Raw genomic sequence first — 21,764 nt, forward strand, 5'->3', positions numbered from 1 at the left:
ATGTAGAAAAAGTTCATTAATTTTCTATGTTGTCTTGGGTCTGGGTGTTTGTGGTACCGTCGTAACTTCCGATTTTCCATAACACAAGTGCTTAAGCTACTTACATTGGGATCAGAGTAATGTATGTGTAATAATATTTTAGCAAATACTCCTTCCATTAAAGTAAATTAATTTGTTTATATATCATATTGAAACATGACTTAACCATTTTTTTATACAGTGCTCACGTTTCAGTTCATAATATTCTAGCAAGATTTCTAGCAAGTCTTAAACAGCTATTTTTAATTTAATGTTTCTGCAGTGTAAAATATATTGCATGTGTACGACTATGTTTGCTATACTGCGCCTGAACTTATCCCGGTGGTGTAGGATTGTGAGAGTATGGGTTTAGGGAGCTCACCTGTGTCCTGCGTATTTGCTTGGATTTGGCCACAGTGACGTCACGAAATCAATCAGGACTACATCACCATCACGTGTATGTATTTAGTTTTTATTTATCAAGACGTATATTTATAATTAAATTTGTTATCATATGTCACCATCTCTATTATTTTAATAAGAAAACCGGCCAAGTGCGAGTCGGACTTGCGCACGAAGGGTTCCGTACCGTTGACTGTGTAAACAGCAGTAGCTACATACATTTATTGATATTGAGAAAAAAGTATGCAATAAGTGGAGTTTTTTGTATGGGAGCCTATTTAAATATTGATTTTATTCGTTGTTATAGCGGCAACAGAAATACATAATTTGTGCAAATTTCAACTGTCTAGCTATAGCGGTTCTTGAGATACAGCCTGGTGACAAACAGACGGACGGACAGACGGATGCACGGACAGCGAAGTTTTAATAATAGGGTCCCGTGTTTTTTTTATCTAAATATAGCTTAATGGTTCTTAAATTTTTCTTACATATCCAACCTTTACATCCCAAGCCGGCTGCGGCGGCTGTTTCACATCCCATGGCGTCCCAGTTGGAGATAGTCCAGGGGATAGCTCGGATACTGGCGTTGAACTAGGCGTGGGCGAGTGGGCCTGTGTCGGACCGCTCTGGTACGCGGACGGGGAATGTTGGGAGCCACTGGAACTTCCTCCACCACCTGGGAACAATTAATATTATAAGATTTTTTTATAGCAATTTACATAAAAAACAGCTGTTAAGATGCTTGATAATCTTTCAACACACAATTCAAACTACGAACTGAATCTTTCTATTATTTGAAATGTATGAATAGAAGTTTTTAATAATACCTTATATACCAAGACAATAACAGATTATTCATGTATAATATTATGATATCAATGAAGTAATATTAAGTTAAAAAATTTGAACCAAATTTGCAAAAAAACATATTACTTTCGATGGAGCACAACGTCATAACAAATTATCATCATATATAAAAAACGTAGACTCAGTTAACGGGTTTAAGTCTCGACTCTCAAAATATATTTTAGAGAATACCCGCTTCTGTAGCGATTAAAATATATACAGCGATTTAATTATATTCTATTCCGTTAACTAAGATTATTTTTATTGTTATATTTATTATATTGTTCTCATGTAAGTGAATCTGTCTTTTTGAGAATAAAATCATAAACCTAAAAAAAAAAAAAGTTAATTAGATTCTAAGTTTGATTTTGATTATTGTGTTTCGATATTTTATTTTGCTACGGAGGTGACATAGATCTGATGACTAAGCTACAAGGTATTAAAAGATTCAAAAAATATATATTAATCTTTGAACGAATTCAATATTTGCTTTAACTATTTATTTTTTTTAAATTACAATTCAAAAGTATTTGATATATCAAATACATATATTTAAATAAAGAATATCTACAATTGTAGCACATCAACTTACATAGCGTGAGATATTTTATATAAATATTAATATATTTTTCTTTCTGACTTACCATGTAGAAGTTGGTTATTATTTGGGGGGCTGCCGGGTGGAAGGCCGAGGCCGGGTGGCGCAGCACCCACTTGCGCAGCTTTCATCATCTTTTTGTATTTACTGCGTCGATTTTGGAACCATATCTTGACCTGATGACAAAGAAATATATATTTATCTTTGCTTATTAAATAATCATATCATTAAAACCACTTTGGGTTGTCTGTCTGTTAACAAGAGACCTAAAGACGCATATAAACATATTAAAAAAAAAATTATATTAAAAGTAAATTAACCTGTAACTGTCCCACTACTGGGCTTTTAACTGCGATGTATAGTAATAGTCATACTATAAATAGCAAAGATACTTTTTATGATATATGAAATGATACATAAAGTAGCATAAAGATACATTATTCTACTAATATTACAAAGTGTTTTTTTTCGTACAAATAGTTTTAAATTATGTTCTAAAAATATACATTTTTCATTACTAAATCCCAAGCAAACACAGTACAGACTACGATTAGTACGTTTTCTATTCCAAGTATTCACTGAAAAAAAAAATCCTTCAGCGAAATACCACGCAGTATTAAAAAAAAAAATCTACGTAGAGACACGCACAGGGTTGCGTGAGCGAAGGCGTGGCCTGGGGGTGAGTCGTTACTGCACTGACGTAGTGACGGCCGAGCTGATATAGGATATCGATAAATTAAAAGTAATTTTTACATTATATTTAATTGAATAATTCGTATTGATTACAAAGTTGATCTGTTCCCATTTTCAGACTGACAGGTGCGAGTTCTAATTTTATTTTCATCTCGTAATTAAAAGAAAATATTTGACAATATAAATAGCTTTACTTAAACGAATAATACAGTTATACTATTAATAAAATTATAAAACATGTCTTTATTTTTTTATCAGATAGGCAAATGGGCCATCTGATGGTAAGCGGTCACCACTGCCCATTAGATAGACACTGGCGCGGTAAGAAATTTTAACCAATCCTTACATCGCCAATGCACGACCAACCTTGGACACTTGCCATGTAGCTCATTGAACCTTCAAACTGGAACACAAAAATACTAAGTATTGCTCATTGGCGTAGAATGAGTGATTGTTACCTACCCAGACGGGCTTGCACAAAGCCCTATCACCAATATTTAAATCAATTACGTGTTTATTGAAAATACCATAGTTCATAATATTAAACATCAATTCAATGGATTGGAGGTTAAATCCACAGGTTTTTCATATGTTTAATTTCTCGATGCTGTAATCATCAATCCGTATTGGAGCAAAGTGGTGGAAGAAACTACAAACATTGTCCACGAGAGGAGACTTTGCCAGACATTGCCAAACAGTTTGTTACACATAACCACAAAATTTTATTTATTATAGCAAAGAACAGCATGTTTGCTTTCGTCCAAATATATAATAAATTAATATACTTGCGTAGTATTATCACAACTCATAAACACAATATTGAAATCCCACACCAATTAATCGCTATAATATATAATTTAGTATAAAACATTAATATATATTAATATCAGTATGAAAACGAGATGTACATAACTCTTGACTATGTTGCAGATATTCAAGGAAAAGGTCTACATTTTTCAAATCGTTATTAAACGAATTGTAAACACAACCGTCGGACGATATTAATCACAACGTCAACATTAATTATTTATAACATATTATATAAATACAACATAGTAAACATAACCAAACGCGTGTCTCTGTAAAATTTTATATTTATAATCTATTTATGAGCACTTACATCGTAATACAAGTATTATATAGAATTTACTAGAATTATGTTAATGAAATTTTAATAAAATATAGAATTATTATGTCGTTTTTGTGGGCTTTTGTCTCTTGAGAAAAATATAGTATGATTAGTCTGATTTAAGAGTAATGTAGAAATGTGCGAACAGTGCCTACAAACGGACATAAAAATTGATGAATATTATTTAGAAAAATAAAAAAAAATTGTGATCATATTCAAAAATTATTTGATAGATATATTTAATGGCGCCTATTGTTTTATTTTTTTTTAATTTAATCTATTCCAGATGATTTCTAAACACAATCTTATTCAATGTATTAAAATGTCAAATAATCAAAAACATAATCTAGTTTAATAGAAGACTTGTTTCACTATCTTCCTTTCAGATATACATATATATACAAATATTATTCCATCAGATCATTTCCATGGTATTAAATTACTGTATAGTTATACGAAATACTTATTTTAAAACTTACAAAAGATATACGACCATTGAATAAGTAAAATCAATTGCCTACCTTTGTTTACATTCTTTGCTAGTTATTTCAACGTGAAATGATACTTATTTATGACTAAAAAAAATGTATCATAAATTCACCATATAAAGCAATTATAAAGTATTTAAAAACACTTGTACTTACGACCTATAATAATATTTAAATGAAGTAAGATTACATGCTCAATTTATAAGAAAAATATTATTTTTTAAATATTAAAACGTCCAAAAGTATTTCTAAATAATTTATAAAAATAAATATTATACCGACTTATTATCAAAACAAATCGCAATATTTTTTATCGATATTTTTTATTAAATTACCATCACTAAACCCCATCCTTACCCCACCTCGATTAGTCGGGTCAAGTCACGGTGGCTTAACCCTCATACCTAACTCATTCTATTGGTATTCAGTACAATTGACTCCAATGAAAGGTTATTTCAAAATTACTCTATACTATCTAATTTCATAGTTTTTCTAGACATTTATATTTCTATGCTTTAACACAGATAAAACAAAAAACATTAAAAGTAATTTACAGTTCATTAAATAAAATCTATATATGTTCTTCTCTATAATAAACAATTTCTGATGTTAAAATATTAAATAAACGTGTTATTAAATATAAAATAAAATATTTTATATTGTACTAAGACCTCAAAAGAACAAATAAAAATTAATTCTTGGCTGTATGTAACCACACCGAATGACAATAGCCATAAAAAATATAAAACAAGATGGCGGTCACCGCAACATATGGACGACCGCAATTGCGTTATTTCCCCTATTTACTGTAACATTTGTCCAAATGCACATGAGAAAGTTCAATATTAATATAATTATCTAATATTTTTATTCATTATTCTATTCTTAAATATATAATTTATTGTTTTAAACATTTAGTTGTTTAAGTTTAAGTTTTTTAGTTACTGGTAATATAATATATTTTAAACTTTATAATTGACAGGTGAACTGTGCACTATGATGGCAAACCGGAATAGTAATCACTTTTTTACACTAAACAGTAAATTCCTATGAATTAAAAAAATGTTATATATAACGTATTAACGTTAACTATATGAGTAAATAACGTGTAGTAGACCTTTGCCACAATTGGTGGTGATCTACCATAAGTATATTTAATGTATCATCATATATATAAATATATAGTGGTAACATATAATTAAATCAATAGATTCATACAAGCTGTTTGAAGTTATCGTTGAACAAGATTAAATTTTATTTTATGATTACTTGCTTGAAATGTAGATTATATGAGGAGAACTGCCAAAAGTTCAGTACAGTAGTTACTCATTTCCACTATTTATATAACATGTTTATTAAATACGATTTATTAAATTAAATAGTCAATAGTGTACACGCAAAATACCTATATATGTACCTATGATTAATGTCTAATAGAAAATAAAATATTTAATAATATTATTGCAATTTATTAAACGATCTCAAACAAGATCTTGCCTGTTTAAACAAGGATATTCGACTTATTAACAATAATTATGACAAAAAAAATATATGTCATTGTCATCTAGAATTTAATAAAATAATTACTAAACCTTTTTTTAAATGAATAGAATTCTTGAATTAATAAACTGTTAAAAAATCATAAGTCTGTAAACGATAAAAGTACCTTAATATTTTATAAACAAGAGCTTACTATAAATATGTACCTTTTTAAATTCTAGTCTTGGAATATAAAAACAGTTATGTGGTTTCTAAGAACATCTCGCAAAGAACAATCTTGAAAGCGGAAACGAAGAACCTTCCGTTTTTGAAGCCGGTTCAAAACGGAAACACTTAAAATTCGTAATTCAAATACATACATATAAAAACTTTAAAAATCGAAAAATAGTTCAGCCATACATCGCATTTAGATTTATTCGATTTATAAATTCATAAAAAAACAATTCGAAATTCGAAAATATCAATTTTCGCTCAAAAATAACTCTTCGTTTACCAAGTTTTCTCGACTAAAGCATTTCGTCAGGAGGGACGGTGGTATTCAACACACGCCAGCATACCTATACTGAGGACGGCATTCAACGAGGCGGCGAGTACAAAGAAATATCGGACATAGACCGCATAGCACTAAGAAGTTGGTACCTTCGCGAATACAGCTATTCCACCACTTGAATGGATGGTGTTATGCGGGAGGTGTATGTCATTGTGTTTAACATTTATTGCCTTCTACAAATTATACGCAAATGGATTTATCTAGTAAGCTTAATCGATAAATTGTTGCCATTTTAAAAACCGAATTCAGCACTTATAAGCAAGTTGACATTAGTTCCGTTTCTGTACTAAAACCGTATTATTATTTATTACATAATTAATTCTTATAAACGTATTATATTACAAAATGTATCAATCAATGTATAAACGACTCAATTTGCGAATTAAATATACAGAACATATAAATAATGAACTAAAATGTTATTAATATTAATGTTATGTCCGATAGCGCATGACGCTGTTCTTTGCTTTTTTCAATAAAAAAACGGTAGCTGGTACAAAACTGCATACCGAGGCCGGACACTGAATGACGTGGAGAAGCGTTCCTTTTTTGAAATTGTCTTTCTTTTATCAAGGATGCTATACTCGCCTGCTAGTATTTTTTTAATTATGCTCGACTATTCTTTTTTATCAATTACTGGAAAATTACGTTTTTGAATGAACAGCAGAAATAAATATCATGTTTTTTTTTTATCATTATAAAAATAAGAAATTATTTTATAGCACATAATTAAAATATTTTAATAAATAAATATGGCTGTGTAACGTGTTACCGTCGCCTTCATAAGTAGAAATGATTTTTTTTTAAATATGTAATAATAAATTATTCCCGCCTTAAAGAAACACGAAACGTGAAATGATAAACACACATTGTTTCACGAATACGGTCTTATGTTAATGTTTAATACAAAAATACTTATCTATGAAACTATAAAATTTTACATATATCTTCAGTCTGTCAGTTTTTCATTGTACTTTGGGATCATATTAATTTAACGTCTTAATACATTATCGAGTATTTTTTTTATAAATATTGTATTTTATAATATGTACAGTTCATAAAATGGCTGAACGTTTTTATACTCCATTTTCTCCTACATGAAGTTGATCATTGTTTTCAAACATATTAGATTGAAACATGGATGCCACAAATAAAGATTTTTGGAAAAAAATAGTAGAACATATTATTATTAATTCATCAATTTAATAACATTTTAATTTAAATTACCTAAAGCAATTGAATAATGTAATTTTTAAAATAATGGAACACATTCTATTGCTTAAAAAGAGTTTTTTTTTGTGACTCAACATTTAAGTACAAACAAAAAGCATATAATAAATGGATGTGACATAAAATTAAATTAACCCACAAAGTTGTATTTAAAAATCCGTTAATTGTTTTAATCGTACGTCCTAAAATAGTTCGAAAACGATTTAGAATCGATCTTAATTGGGCCACCGTAAGAGTACTGCAGTTTGACGGATTTTAATTTTTTCGCCTTGTCCCTTTTAGTTATAGAACGACATTTTATGTCTGTGTTCATTATTTTTGTTTTAGTACGAGCAGTTCTTTTTTTAATTTTATTTTTTTCTATTGCAATTATGATGTTTACTTTTAAAAGATATTATTGATCGTGCCTTGTTTTTTTTTTTATAAAATAGTAAGAGAAAATGGATCAACTGATGGTAAGTGGTTATCGTCCCACACAATGACGTTACACAATACACAGACCTACCTCTGGATAATAGTATAATAATTTTACATACATTTATATACATGTATATTTTTATTATAATTTAAAAAAAGAATCAATTATATTCGGAGAGGTCAATGTCCGGCTGTGGATTGTGATTGGTTAATGGTGATGTATACATTTACCTCGAAAAATAAAAAAAAGAACTTTATTACAGATACTAATACTGTAGAGATTTATATATATTATATGAGAGCTTAGAGGTAGGTTGTATTTTTTTTTATCAGATACGCGTATGAACTGTCTGATAGAAGTCGCCAATTCCCATAGATACTGGCTGTATGATGTTTTAACCATTTAATATAGTCTATGGGCCAGCAATATTGGAAACTGAGATGTTATGTCCCTCGTGCCTGTATTTACACTGATTTTTATAAAGGATACAAATAATTTTAGATTTTTTTTAATACGTGTATATTTTTTATAGTCCCATGCCGGTTATTTTCTGTACGACTTTACGATAAAATTATTCTTGTAAAATGATGAGTCATATATGCTTTTAAAAATCCTACTTGTATAAAGTATATTTTGGTTTCTGTTTCTGATTTTTATATAAGCGAGACGTAAATATGTTTTTTTTACGTAAAAAGATTTTTTCCTGAATACGTAAAACACAGTTCCTTGTTTCATAACTTTAAAAAAAAAGCGTAACTGAAGTTTTCGATATTTAAAATGGAGCAAGCTATATCTCACTGTAAGCTAATAAATTTCACCAACTATGTTAAGTGATGCACCTATTTGCATATCGATGAATAAGACTCGAAAATTTATATATTAATAATAAATACTATGACTAAAGCATCAACTGAATTAACTATAAACTACTTCTTTTTTAATAAAAATAAAAAATAATTTATTCGCAAATTCTATTTTTAAAATTACAATAAAACCTTTATCATTTCATAGTGATGTACATTTCAGTCGATATAGTTTATGTTTTAAATTAATCGATATATATCGATTTGTATTCCGAATCGTTATCTCCACGGTTTTCGATATTCGTTTGGCACAAATACGTCAAGTGGTCATCGTCGCGGTCACATCGTTTGCGACTTCCAGTTGAATTTGTCTTTCGATTACAAAAATAAAAGTTACCGCGAATAAAACTATTGGAGTTGTTTTATTGCGCGGCACTTTTGTTGAGTTTAAAATACTCTGTGGGTTAATCCGGGAATGATTTTGTAACATTCAATCTTCGAATCATATTTAATGTTCAAGTCAAACTATGAAAATATAACATATCATCGAATTTTCATACAATTAATTTCGCGCTCGCCGTTGAAATCTGTCGGATGAAATTGTGCCACATGTCCCACATGAGAGCAGCGTGGTGGAACAAGCTCCATACCACCTCAAAATGAGAGTTTAGCTAGCTTTTAGCTTTAGCAATGTCAAATTCACTGTAACTTATTTTCACAATAATTAAAATAAGTTCTATAACCATCTCGAAGGTTATGACCATAAAGGACGCATTAACGTCAGTCAATATGGCCAATAACTGACCATGTACAATTGTACAAGCATGCATATATATAAGGCACTGATGACATAAATTTACAACAATTGAAAATAGATGTAAATGTGTATTAACTAATTATTAAATTATTGTATTTAATATCCTGTGTCGCAGAAGGAACTAGAGAGTTTCTTGCCGGTTCTTCTTAGTATAATCTACATTCCGAACCGGTGATAAATGTAAATTTAATTTAATCATGTAAAATGATGATGAACTGCACGGATTCAAATAGGCTCCATTTGAATTAAGTATATTTTTATTTCATAGATAATTTTACTGCTAAGAGCTAGACAATATAAATATCCAATTGAAAACAACGACATGTCTATAAACGAACATCGAGCATGACCTTGACGTAACGTATAAATGATTTATCGAACCTAATGAGTATTGTGTATTTAGTGTAAAACAAATTTGTTATGAATGAAAGCCTTTCTTCATCTTGAAACACGCAAAGCGATAAAACAGCTATTGATTGCTAATCACGTTTATGGCGTATCGATGTCGACAAACAGTTTTTATCGAATTACGACCGTCACTAATGGTTTACGCAATGTGAATTTATGGCGATACTTTGTTGTGACTTATAGGGCGTTAATGCTCCTTAAACGGAATAATGACGCACGACAAAATTGGTGCAAATTTTTCGTGTAAAAATCGAAACTTAACTTTTGTACGTTAAAATTTACATAGTATAGATAATGACTATTTACAGTTTTTTGACGCGACTTTTAAAAGTCTCGTACCATTTCAAGTTAAGGCCTCAATGCCACTAAAAAGTTACCGAAACTTTTTGCCCGTGTCGGTGAAAGCCCGCAGATCTCTCGCAAAATGTCTTTATCCTCGCCGACTCAGTTTTATTACGACTGACGCGCGGGCATTTGGTTTTTTTCTCACCGTCGGACCGTATTGATATCTTTTATCACTAATTCAAAGTCAAACGTCACGATTTCATGTTTTTGTTCGATGCTAAATTGAATTTATAATTTTATTAAAGTTTAATGTTCGATATGACGATTTATTTCTTTATTAAATTAAATGACAGCCAGTTGTCGAATTTATTCGCGTGTCTACGATGGGATCTCTTGAAGAAAAATCAAACGTACTGCATTTTTCTATCAGGTTTAAGTACCGGTTGAGTGTAGACCGGTATTTATTATATATAGACGTCATATTAAGTAATTATGTTCGTCTTATTGATTTAATAGGAAAATGTAAGTGTTTTTCTTTTGTTTGAATCGATGTTCGGTTCGAGCTCGGGTGACGGAGGATTGCACAGTTCGTAATTATATTCAGAAAAATATTTTTTGTTAAAATATGAATGCGAAAATTAATTTGTTTAATTTTGTTTTAAATTATAACATCCTGGCAAATACTTCACCTGATGGTAAGTTGCCCAAATACATTTATATTGTAGATATTAACCAATCCTCTTTCTGATCTCCATTGATCTAAGACTCTGGTATCCGTGGTGTGATTCTAATTCTTACATATACTTAGCTAGTTAGCCTGTCGAAGCCGAGATAGTAAAATATTTGGAGTACGGGAATATCATGCAAAGGTTACGCGTTCAGACCCCGGAAAGTATTTGTATATTTTCCTTTGTATTTTATTTGTCGCGATGTGAAATAAATCATGATGATATATAAAAATGTATTTATAACCAGTAGTGCAACATCGTGCAAATATTCTCCTTAAACGAAGGTGTCTCAGCCTAACGGTGGAATATGTACACTTAAATTTACACCTAAAGAAGTATCACTTGAAACATGTTAACCTATGCTCACTATACAGTTGGTATAATTATTTTCATTCAACTTTTGATAACAAAAAAATAGTTTTATATCCATACATACAAATGTACTATAATGAAAACATTACAAAATTGTTCCTGAACGCGAAACCTATATAAGGGAATCTTTTTCGTGTTTTTAAAACGAGAAATACCATCAAACACCATGACCCCCATACCGAAAAATTGCGGGATCGTAATAAACCACCGTGGCAAAAAGCATCTTTTTGAATTATTCATTTCGCGATTCGGTCCCGTGGCAGATCGTGTCAACCCGAGATTGTAGTAAAAAATATTCGAAATAATTCAGGCATGCTTACCGCACTGTTCAATTCGATTTTACCTCTCATAAATATTCATTTGTTTCGTACAATTAAAAACTGTTTTCGTTTGTAATTCTAACTACTTAACGCGAGAGTGAGTTTGCACGTCTTAACTACATCATCATTACTTGGTGGTAGGGCTTTGTGCTAGCCTCTGGGTTGGTACCACTAACTCTTTTACCGCCAAACATAGCATACATAGCAATCTCTGCAACTACTGAACCGATTCTTAAATTTCATCCTGTTAATATTATTTCGACAACTAAATCTAAATAATAAAATATCGATAAATTCTTCAATGGAACATCACTTATCTTTAACAAAAATCCTCAGTACCAATTATTAGAGTGAAAATTTGATTAATCATACAAATAGGGGTTATCATATAATACCACTAATTGTAATTGAGAGTTGGCTGTAATTTTCTCTTGGGGTGTTGCCATGGTAACGCCACGGGAGGCTATTTTGACATATGTTGTCGATTTAGCGGGAAAATTGGCTTGGGTTAAATAAAGATAGATAAACTTTAATTTTATATATAGATATATCATAATTCGTTTTGTTTTTTAACTGAAATTGAAATTTTTAATTATTAATGTTCAATGTTTTTTTTTTATTTTTTATTGTAATAACACTCCGTTTGAATATAATACTTGATATTGAATATTATACGAATTATTATTATATATTACAGAAGAGTAATTTTAAGTTTTTTATGTTAATAATTATTATATTATCTTTTTTAATCAGGCAGCATGGACATTGACAACTCGCAAGGGCGGGAAAATTGATTCTCGGATTTATATATTTTATGGCGCATCGAGTAAAAAATAATTTATAATAATTATAAAATTATATAAGAAAAACTACAAAACATCCTTTCGTGAGATTCTGAATAAAGACTAAGTTATTTAATTATAAACGTTCATAAAATATTTTCAATACTTATAAAACACATAAATAAAAGTTGTGTGCTTAGTATTATGACCAATATACATTTATAACATAAACATAACATAATCAGCCTGTAAATTTCCCACTGCTGGGCTAAGGCCTCCTCTCCCGTTGAGGAGAAGGTATGGAGCATATTCCACCACGCTGCTCCAATGCGGGTTGGTGGAATACACATGTGGCAGAATTTCGTTGAAATTAGACACGCAGGTTTCCTCACGATGTTTTCCTTCACCGCCGAGCACGAGATGAATGATAAACACAAATTAAGCACATGAAAATTCAGTGGTGCCTGCCTGGGTTTGAACCCGAAATCATCGGTTAAGATGCACGCGTTCTAACCACTGGGCCATCTCGGCTCATATACATTTGTCTCCTGCCAATTCTCGTTAAAGAATCCCAAGCATTCGTAACTCAAAATGAGTGTTAGAAATTATTAGTTTTATCATTCAGCAAAAGGGTATATTTTTTAAATAATAAAATGAGTACAAATTTGTGTACTGAGATTAATCCGGTTTTAACCGGAAAAATCTGCCCCTCGAACCGTGAGGATCTGGTTAAATTGACATGGTTACAAGATTAAAGTATACATAAAGCGCTAATAAATTATTTTAATAAAATACTATACAAACATTACGTTCCGTAGTCCCATTTGAGTTTCGTTTTACAAACAAGGGTATTGAGTTCGATGCTCGTTATTTTGATATTTGACTACAAAATATCGAAGGGTTGCGAGTTACTTACCATCAAATAATATAGAGTTCAAGTTGATGAGTTTAATTGTTGTCGGTTCATTTGATATATTAATTGATGTTGAAACATTTGATCTTTGAGTTTAAAAATTTGCAGTTCTAAGTCTGAACGCTGACTTAAAATAGAAGTAACTACTGGTGCATTGAGACCTCTTCCTTTGAGAGGTGTGGAGTTTATTCCAATACGCTAGTAAAATGTCAAAATTGCATCCAACATATGCAGGTTTCCTCACAATATTTACCTTCATCCCAAAGCAAAAATCTAAAAACAAAATCAAAATATCATTTATTCAAAATCATTTGAAATGCATGTTACAGTGTTGATTAAATGTAAACCGGTTCGGAAAGTAGATTATACCGAGAAGAGCCGGCAAGAATCTCAGTAGTTACTCTTTTCCACCATTTTTATTCATATTATATAATATATATATCCTGCCTAGAAATCAATAAACACATGACAAGTCAGTTAGACAAGTTTGTAGATAAAATCGCTTCTAGACCAAATATGAACTAGAAACATCTATGACGTAGTGAATCTACTTATGTCATAATAATAATATTAAAAAAATCGCGTAATTGATATCCGATTATCCAGAAAAGTCCTCGAAAGTCTAAATAAGTTATCAGTATGTATGATAAATTATAAATCGAAAATTAGCAACGCAATTGTAAAAAAAAATACACTATACGAGCACATATCAAATTTAAACAATAAATTTTAGTTCTTGCGACACAAAAAAAAAAAAAAAAATTAAATACTAAAAAATAGAGATGGCGTGAGAAACGTCACTTTTGTATCGGTTTTACATAAGTAAAATCATGATAGCTTCGACACGAATATCGACTCTATTCGAATGCAATAAAGCTCAAAATCACTATTAATATATTTTTGTTTTTTATATCTTAGTTTCTGTGCAGCACGCAACAGAGCAATTGTGGTTTTTCTCATAAGACGGAAGCGGGTTCCGTAATTATATACGAATTAGTTGTAATTCTAAGATTTTTGGACAGCCCGTCTTGTCGTCGGGCCGTGAGAAAAAGCAGCGTTGTGGAAAATTGTGACAATTTTTCTTGGTATTCTAAATTTTGAATTTTTATTGATGTCATGTGAAAATATATTACGAAACTAAGCCGCCCTCGTACAAGAGAAAGGCAGAGAAAAGGCTAAGAAGCATATATGTTAAGATTTTACTTTGTGGTAAGATTTCCGTAAGTCTGGGTAGTCACTATGAGGGTGGCATTTTCTTACAGAAAAAACCCTCTTTAAAATAAATGATAAAAAAAAAAAAAAAAAAAGTCTGGGTAGTATCATACACTCCTCAGATATTCTACCACCAAACAGTACTATTTAGTACTTTTGTGTACCAGTTTGAAGGGTGAGTGACCTAGTGTGACAGCAGGCTCAAGGGACATAATATCTCATCTCTCAAGGTTGGTGGCGCAACAGTGATGTAGGGAATGGTTAATAATTCTTAAAGACCACTTACCATCAGGAGGCCGATTTGCCCGTCCGCCTACCTATATTCTAAATGTCATCTTAATCCGAAATAGTTTTTATTTACTATATTAGTAGGTTTGCCGAAAATATAACAAGCAGATTTTTATTGAAAACTGGTTCAATCCAGTTGATACTGAATTTTCATGTGCTTAATCTGTCTCGATAAAATCAGAAGAACAACTTTTATTGGCGTCTGAATAGAATTTTCTCGAATATTTTGTTAAATTTCAAGTCAAATAATTACACCAAATAAGACATCCTTTAAATATTCCTCTTCTATTCAATTGTTTCATTTAAAGATAGAAAGACGGATACATGAATTTTCAAGACCTTTCTAAAAATATGTTTTACCCCGGTTCCTGTCGGGTCTTATATATTGTAATATTGTGTATAAAATTTATATTTGTATATCTCTCTGTATATATACCCCGCTGTATGGGAGCCATCCACCACATCATCTTGTGTTGGAACATATATATATTTCAATAGGGAAGGTTACTGAGTCACCGTAGACTGACTGACTGACACAGGTCTACTGTCCACCTCATACCATGACAGTTAGCGTTTTATAAGCAGACAGGACAATCTGCCGGGTATCTAAATCTAAAAATATCCTGTTAAATTATGTTGTCATGTTATTGATTGAAATAATATTAATAAATAAGGTATATTGTACTTTACAGGATTATACCCATATATTTTATACTAGCTAGGCGTTAGTATGTGTTAATTTTGATATATATACTTATACATACATTATAATGAAAACCGTAGATACTCAATTACATACCAGTTCTATGTAGAATCTACATTCAGAACCGGCCGTAGTTTTACATATTTAATCTCGAATAACGTTTCGAATTTGCATGTAAGATCAATTTGAATAATATGTTTTGTTTGCAATTTTAGGTTTTGATCATTTGTAAATTTGACTACATAACATGTACACAATTTTCGATTTTAAATCAATATATATAAGATTAGATTTCCCTCAGCGCCACAGCACATATATTTTATCGTATATTCTTAGTTAAATATCATGTCTCGTTTACTACATCCTGCGTAAATCTCAAGTTAGCCTCAAGCCAGACCTATGTTAGTATAAAACGTGGGAAACGCAGATTGGTCCTTGATACATCACGTTATACGCGGCCAGCACGTTTAGTGACCGCGTTTTCCTTCAACATGACAACCAGAACCTAATGCGACTATGTATCTTGTTTAAAATGATATTATTGTATGTTATATTTCAGGGTTTCGCGTTAAATATATATGTTACAAGTGCGGGTTTTGATTGTATGTTATTTTAACATATTTATTTTTTGTCATTGTGTTTATTTATGTTATTGTATAACTACTGAGTTTCTTGCCGGTTCTCCTCGTAAGAATATACATTCCGAACCGGCGGTAGCTTCACTTAATATAGTTTGTTAAATGACGATTCAAAAGTGCTTATAAAAGCCTACTTGAATAAAGTATATTTTGATTTTGATTTTACATACTTCATGAGGCACGGCAGTATTAACCATTTTCAAATTATTGACCCCAAGCTGCTACTGAGATTATTTCAACGGAAAAACTCTTTTTAACGAATGCATTTTAAACCCAGAACCGCGGGATCTGCGGCCTTATATCTAGCCACTAGACCAACGTGATACTCAAACTCATATTAGTACTACCTTGAACAAAGACCTTTGTACGTATTCATTATAAAAAAAAGAATATATTCAATACCAGGAGAAGCCTCAAAGCATACCTACAGTTAATTTATAGCATTTCAACCTTACTAATAAACGTATAGCGCGTCAATAATTACAATTTCTTTCATCTCTTTCTATTATTAGTAATTTGACATATGAAAAAAGGGGACCGGTGTATCTATAGAATTATTAAACGGCGTTTATAATGAAGGAATCTATACGTAGGAAATTATAAGCACTCGAGTCGATTTCAATGGCAGGACAATTAAAAATAATAAACAATTCTGATCTTAAAATGATACATCGGCATTGTTCGAAATCCAAATATTTTGTAAAAGAATTACGTTTGAAACGTCATCGTAGTTATAATCCAAAATTTGAAATTAGAATCACAGTGATAATAAGTAGGTGTGGGATAGTTTAATATTATAAATAAGGATATTATAATCGAGAACTGTTTGTAGTGCATTATATAGCAGAACTATTAGCAAATCACGTGGAATATTTAAATCTAAGATTTGTGTATTGTTAGTCCTACTCCCATTCGAATATACTCTGTATTCCAATAAATGAACGAGAATTGATAAGGTGTTCTGTCGTTTGTTGAAAATCAATTAATTTCTACTTTACATATATACTTGAATCCATAAAGTAAAAATACGTGAAACTGAACTAAAAATACTTTTTGTGTCAAAATTTAACCAATTATTTAGGAAATAACCTTACGGTGGTTTTAAAGAGTTACCTTAAGTTTATAACTTTATAGTATATATCTCAATATAAATAAATGCTGAGACGTTTCGATTTTGTATTGCTTTACTAAAAATAATACTAAACCAATATACATAAAACTTATACAAGAAGATGCAGCGTATTCCAGATAATATAGCACAGGCTATTTAATCACAGGCTATTTAATTTCAGCCTAGCTAGGATAGCCAGTACTTGACCTGTTTTTCTTTCGATGACCATATTATATTACACATTAAGTCTTTACTCATAGTGCAATCATGTAATAGTTTTATAGATGTTTTCTGTGTGAAATAAATAAATATAAAATCAATATTTTAGTATATAATATTAATATATAAGCCGCTGCGTGACGCAGTTTCACGCACTTAAATCAAAACCACTGAAGTGACAGACGTGAATTTGATGCTAGTATTACCTATATATAAAAAACAAAATCAAATCATTTTACTTCGTATGTTAAAAGACCAAGATATATTGATTGTATTACTAGTATCTACATAATATAATATGCCATTGTATAGGGTAAGTATTGGAATCTTGTCATATAACCTAAAACACTATGATAAATTGTCATATAAAGCCAATAATTTACGATGAATACGAGTTATTCGATTCTAGAAGACATAATTGCTGATTTAATTTATCAGCATAATCACACGAACGTATGACCACTTTATTTATTACGAGATTATAACTTTATTAATATGTTTGGGTCAAATCTTGCAATTAAATTTGACACACACAAACTGAGCTGAATGGCTCATAATTGGTGCTGGTGACAATACTGTTGAATGTACTGGAGTATATGAGTAGATTAAACGAACAATTGTTTTAAAAATATATAACATAATATTAAATTCTAATTGAATATAAGCTTTATTACCACGGAATTAAATTTGAAATACACACGAATATAAATTCACTTCTTACATTTTATTATTGATTAAATTACATGACTATATAGAGTTTAATGTTCCACGGTATTTTTTTTTAATTTTATTTCACGTAACGTGTAGAGTAAATACTTTTCATACTATTTTAACATACATAAATACAGAAGGTTCATGTACTTGTTAAAGCTCCATCTGTCTGTGATAGTGTCAAGCTGAGTTCACAAACTACATCAAATACTTGTTGAAATTTGCTATGGAAATACTTTTAGCCAGGGAAGTAGATAGGTCATTTTTTTTAATTCACAATTCGAGAGGAAACTTGGACGGTGGTGACGGTTTCTTTGCAAAAGGTAGAGTTTTTTAAATATCGCGCAGGTAAAGCCGCAGGTTCAGCTAGTATTATTTATAAATGTTATTATAGAGGTAGAAACGTTAAGACTCTATTATTTATAATTATGAAAAACTATACGCGTCCATACTTTTATTTTAGAATTATTTTTCTATTTAAATTATTTACGAATAGTTGAAAAGTTATTATTGAATATTATGACGTGGATTTGTTATTTATTTGGAGTATAGAATACTTCTCTTCATCTCCATTCATCCATCCATATAACCATTTCATCCATCTGTTTTTTAGGTCATCTTGTTTGATCCCCTTATATTACTTTTTTAACATTAAATAACTTAGGTTAACGGAATTCAATTCGGTTTACGAAAGTTTCCTACAAGATATGTCTCGGATTTTTTCTGGAAAGATCTCAAAGATTTTTTCTCAGAAAAATGGAAATGTACTCGTTTAATATGTGACTTTAATAAACATATCAACACCTTACAAATATGCCTTGCATTTTTTCCAATTTATATGGAAATAATAAAATTAATTTTGATATACGAAGGCAACGGAAAATTGTGATCTAACTCTTCCAAGATTATGTCCGCCTAGTACTCGGCCGGCTGATGGACAGATAACATAAATTTGATTAATGGTTATTTTTTATCTGTTCTCAGAATCTATTCTTTTGAAATTTACATCTAACGTTTACTTACAATAAACCTAAAGATAAAAATCAGATTTTGACGAAAAAAAAAATCATTCCCCTAGCGGGAATGATTTTTTGTTGCCACATGTTAAAAATTAATTTGAAAACCTCGATTTTGCAAGTCAAGTTTTTACCGCTTAAAATATTATTTATTATCTATTTTATAGCATGGAATTCGAAATATGAAAAGTAAAGTCGTTGAGTTCGTTTCTCTTTTAAGTAATGTATATTTAGTCTTTATTTTTTATGGACCAAGGTTGAATATTGAATAAATTATTATTGTCACTATAGAACGGAACGGTGAATTTGCTTGCGGTATCTTCGCCTCACGTACCGTCTCGACTTGAGATCTGTCATTATTCTGATAACACTGTCTGTTTGTACGTGCGAGAACCGTCAGCGTTAGGGAGGAGATGGCCTATCGATAAGATACGTTTAGTTCGAAAATATAATACAATAACATTTGAGATGTTTTCGCTTAGAAATTTGTTGTTTATGTATTATTAATTTTATGCAACAACGAATTCATCGCTTCGTATTATTAAACGAGAAGTCTTAATAAGAAAAATATCGATATATCGATGTAAATTTACCGATACATATCTAGTAGCGTTTATTAATTAAAAAACAAAAACAAAAGACAATGGAGGTTGCGTCCTCAACGACAGTTGACTCAATTACATTATACGTATTGAATAAATAATAAAATTATGAAACATCTTTAAAGTCATACATATTTTAATAAAATCATGCGTCAAAAATAATATACAAGATGATTTATATGACAAAGAAATTATTATAATTATCGAGTCGATAACCGACATGTCTCCATCACTAGACTGTACTATAGCTAAATATATAGCAGCGGTGTTTGTAAACATATAATTACTTGGTAGGTCGATGCATATCAGTTTTTTTTCTTAGTGTGCGTGATTGTTGACGTGTGCGTGCGTATATATGACGTTTTACATGTTTGTATGTGTTTAAACGCACAGTTTTAATGTAAGTGTGAGAAACTAGTTCCGCAAGATTATGAGTGATCGTAACGCGCTTTAATTTCGCGACCACACAACGTACGATGTTTATTTAATTAATTTATATATAGTTTTGTGTATATCGATTAACGATTGGACTATGAACATCACTAATGAGTTTTATTTATTTAAAATTAATTTGTAATTCTATTAATTTGTTTCAGTTGTTATTTATAATTAAAACATTCTTCATTTTAGAGAATGTAGTTTTCATAATATTATGGTCTGTTGGATAATTTGGTTAATACGTAGTATCAAGTCTCGCTGTAGTAAAAACTCTTTGATTTCTCACAGAAGAAGAATAATACTACGACGACGACGACCTTCGTGGTCGAGTAGTGTGTACACCGGTTTTCATGGGAACACCACTCCGAGGTCCCGGGTTCGATTCCCGGCCGAGTCGATGTAGAAAAAGTTCATTAGTTTTCTATGTTGTCTCGGGTCTGGGTGTTTGTGGTACCGTCGTTACTTCTGATTTTCCGTAACACAAGTGCTTTAGCTACTTACATTGGGATCAGAGTGATGTATGTGATGTTGTCCAATTAATTATTTATTAATACTGGTAACAAATGAAGATAAGATCTCATCTCTATGAACATATTCGAAACGCAATAAGATCGTGAAATGTCAGAAATTAATATGGGACATTGACTGCAATCATTAAAACGATTTCGGCTAGCTTAGTGCGTGGGATAGGTATATTAAAATGCACAAATGTGTGTGCAAATAGTGCTCTCTTTCCTCACTCTCATTCAGTTCAGAGGGCAGATCCAACCAATTTAAGGGAGTATAAAAATTTCATTGTCAACTTTCCAGAAGATCAATATCAGATACTGGGTTCCCATTTTACATTACCTATTGGGGCCGGTCCAGGATTTGAACTCGGAATCTGCCTTCTAAGCTAGCCACTAAACTGTGGAAATGATGAACAATATATACAAGCAAATCGTTCGGCAGACGTTATGACTTTATAAAGACCTGCTTGACTATGTTTATACTGAAACCTTCTCCAAAACGAGCTTGGTATAAGTTTTATGTATATTGGTTAGTATTTTTTTGAGTCAGGCAACACAATAAATAACGTCACTTTATTTAAGACGGATAAAAAGTAAACGCGTCAGCATAGTGCGTCACCGTAATTCGGTTTCAATATTGAACGTTGATCGCAACGACTGTCAAACTATTATCATGCAGAATATATTTGCAAGTGCAACCGAGTTGAAGAGCCGAGATGGCCCAATGGTTAGAACGCGTGCATCTTAACCGATGATTTCGGGTTCAAACCCAGGCAGGCACCATTGAATTTTCATGTGCTTAATTTGTGTTTATAATTCATCTCGTGCTCGGCGGTGAAGGAAAACATCGTGAGGAAACCTGCAAGTGTCTAATTTCAACGAAATTCTGCCACATGAGTACTCCGACAATCCGCATTGGAGCAGAGTGGTGGGATATCCTCCAAACGTTCTCCTCAGAGGGAGAGGAGGCCTTAGCGCAGCAGTGGGAAACTTACAGGCTGCTAATGTAAAAAAAAA

General features: G+C 31.0%; 2 protein-coding genes across 5 annotated transcripts in view; one reads left to right on the plus strand and one right to left on the minus strand.

Annotated features, from left to right (window-relative positions):
• The window catches only part of LOC113391816 (isochorismatase domain-containing protein 1-like), a 456,430-nt gene that overhangs the window by 309,688 nt on the left and 124,978 nt on the right, over positions 1-21,764 (plus strand). The gene's annotated exons all lie outside the window — the stretch shown is intronic.
• Positions 1-21,764, minus strand: part of LOC113391796 (homeotic protein distal-less) — a 102,586-nt gene that overhangs the window by 5,208 nt on the left and 75,614 nt on the right. For 2 of the 3 annotated variants that reach the window (XM_026627877.2, XM_026627875.2), the window contains exons 4-5: positions 1,911-2,040; positions 909-1,096 (exon numbers count right to left, since the gene is read on the minus strand). In XM_026627877.2, coding sequence (XP_026483662.1) covers positions 909-1,096; positions 1,911-2,040 — 318 coding nt within the window. The remainder of the gene's footprint in view (positions 1-908; positions 1,097-1,910; positions 2,041-21,764) is intronic. The other variant, XM_026627876.2, reaches the window with a different exon arrangement.

The sequence above is a fragment of the Vanessa tameamea genome, chromosome 28, assembly GCF_037043105.1.
Source record: "Vanessa tameamea isolate UH-Manoa-2023 chromosome 28, ilVanTame1 primary haplotype, whole genome shotgun sequence".
Lineage (NCBI taxonomy): Eukaryota > Metazoa > Arthropoda > Insecta > Lepidoptera > Nymphalidae > Vanessa > Vanessa tameamea.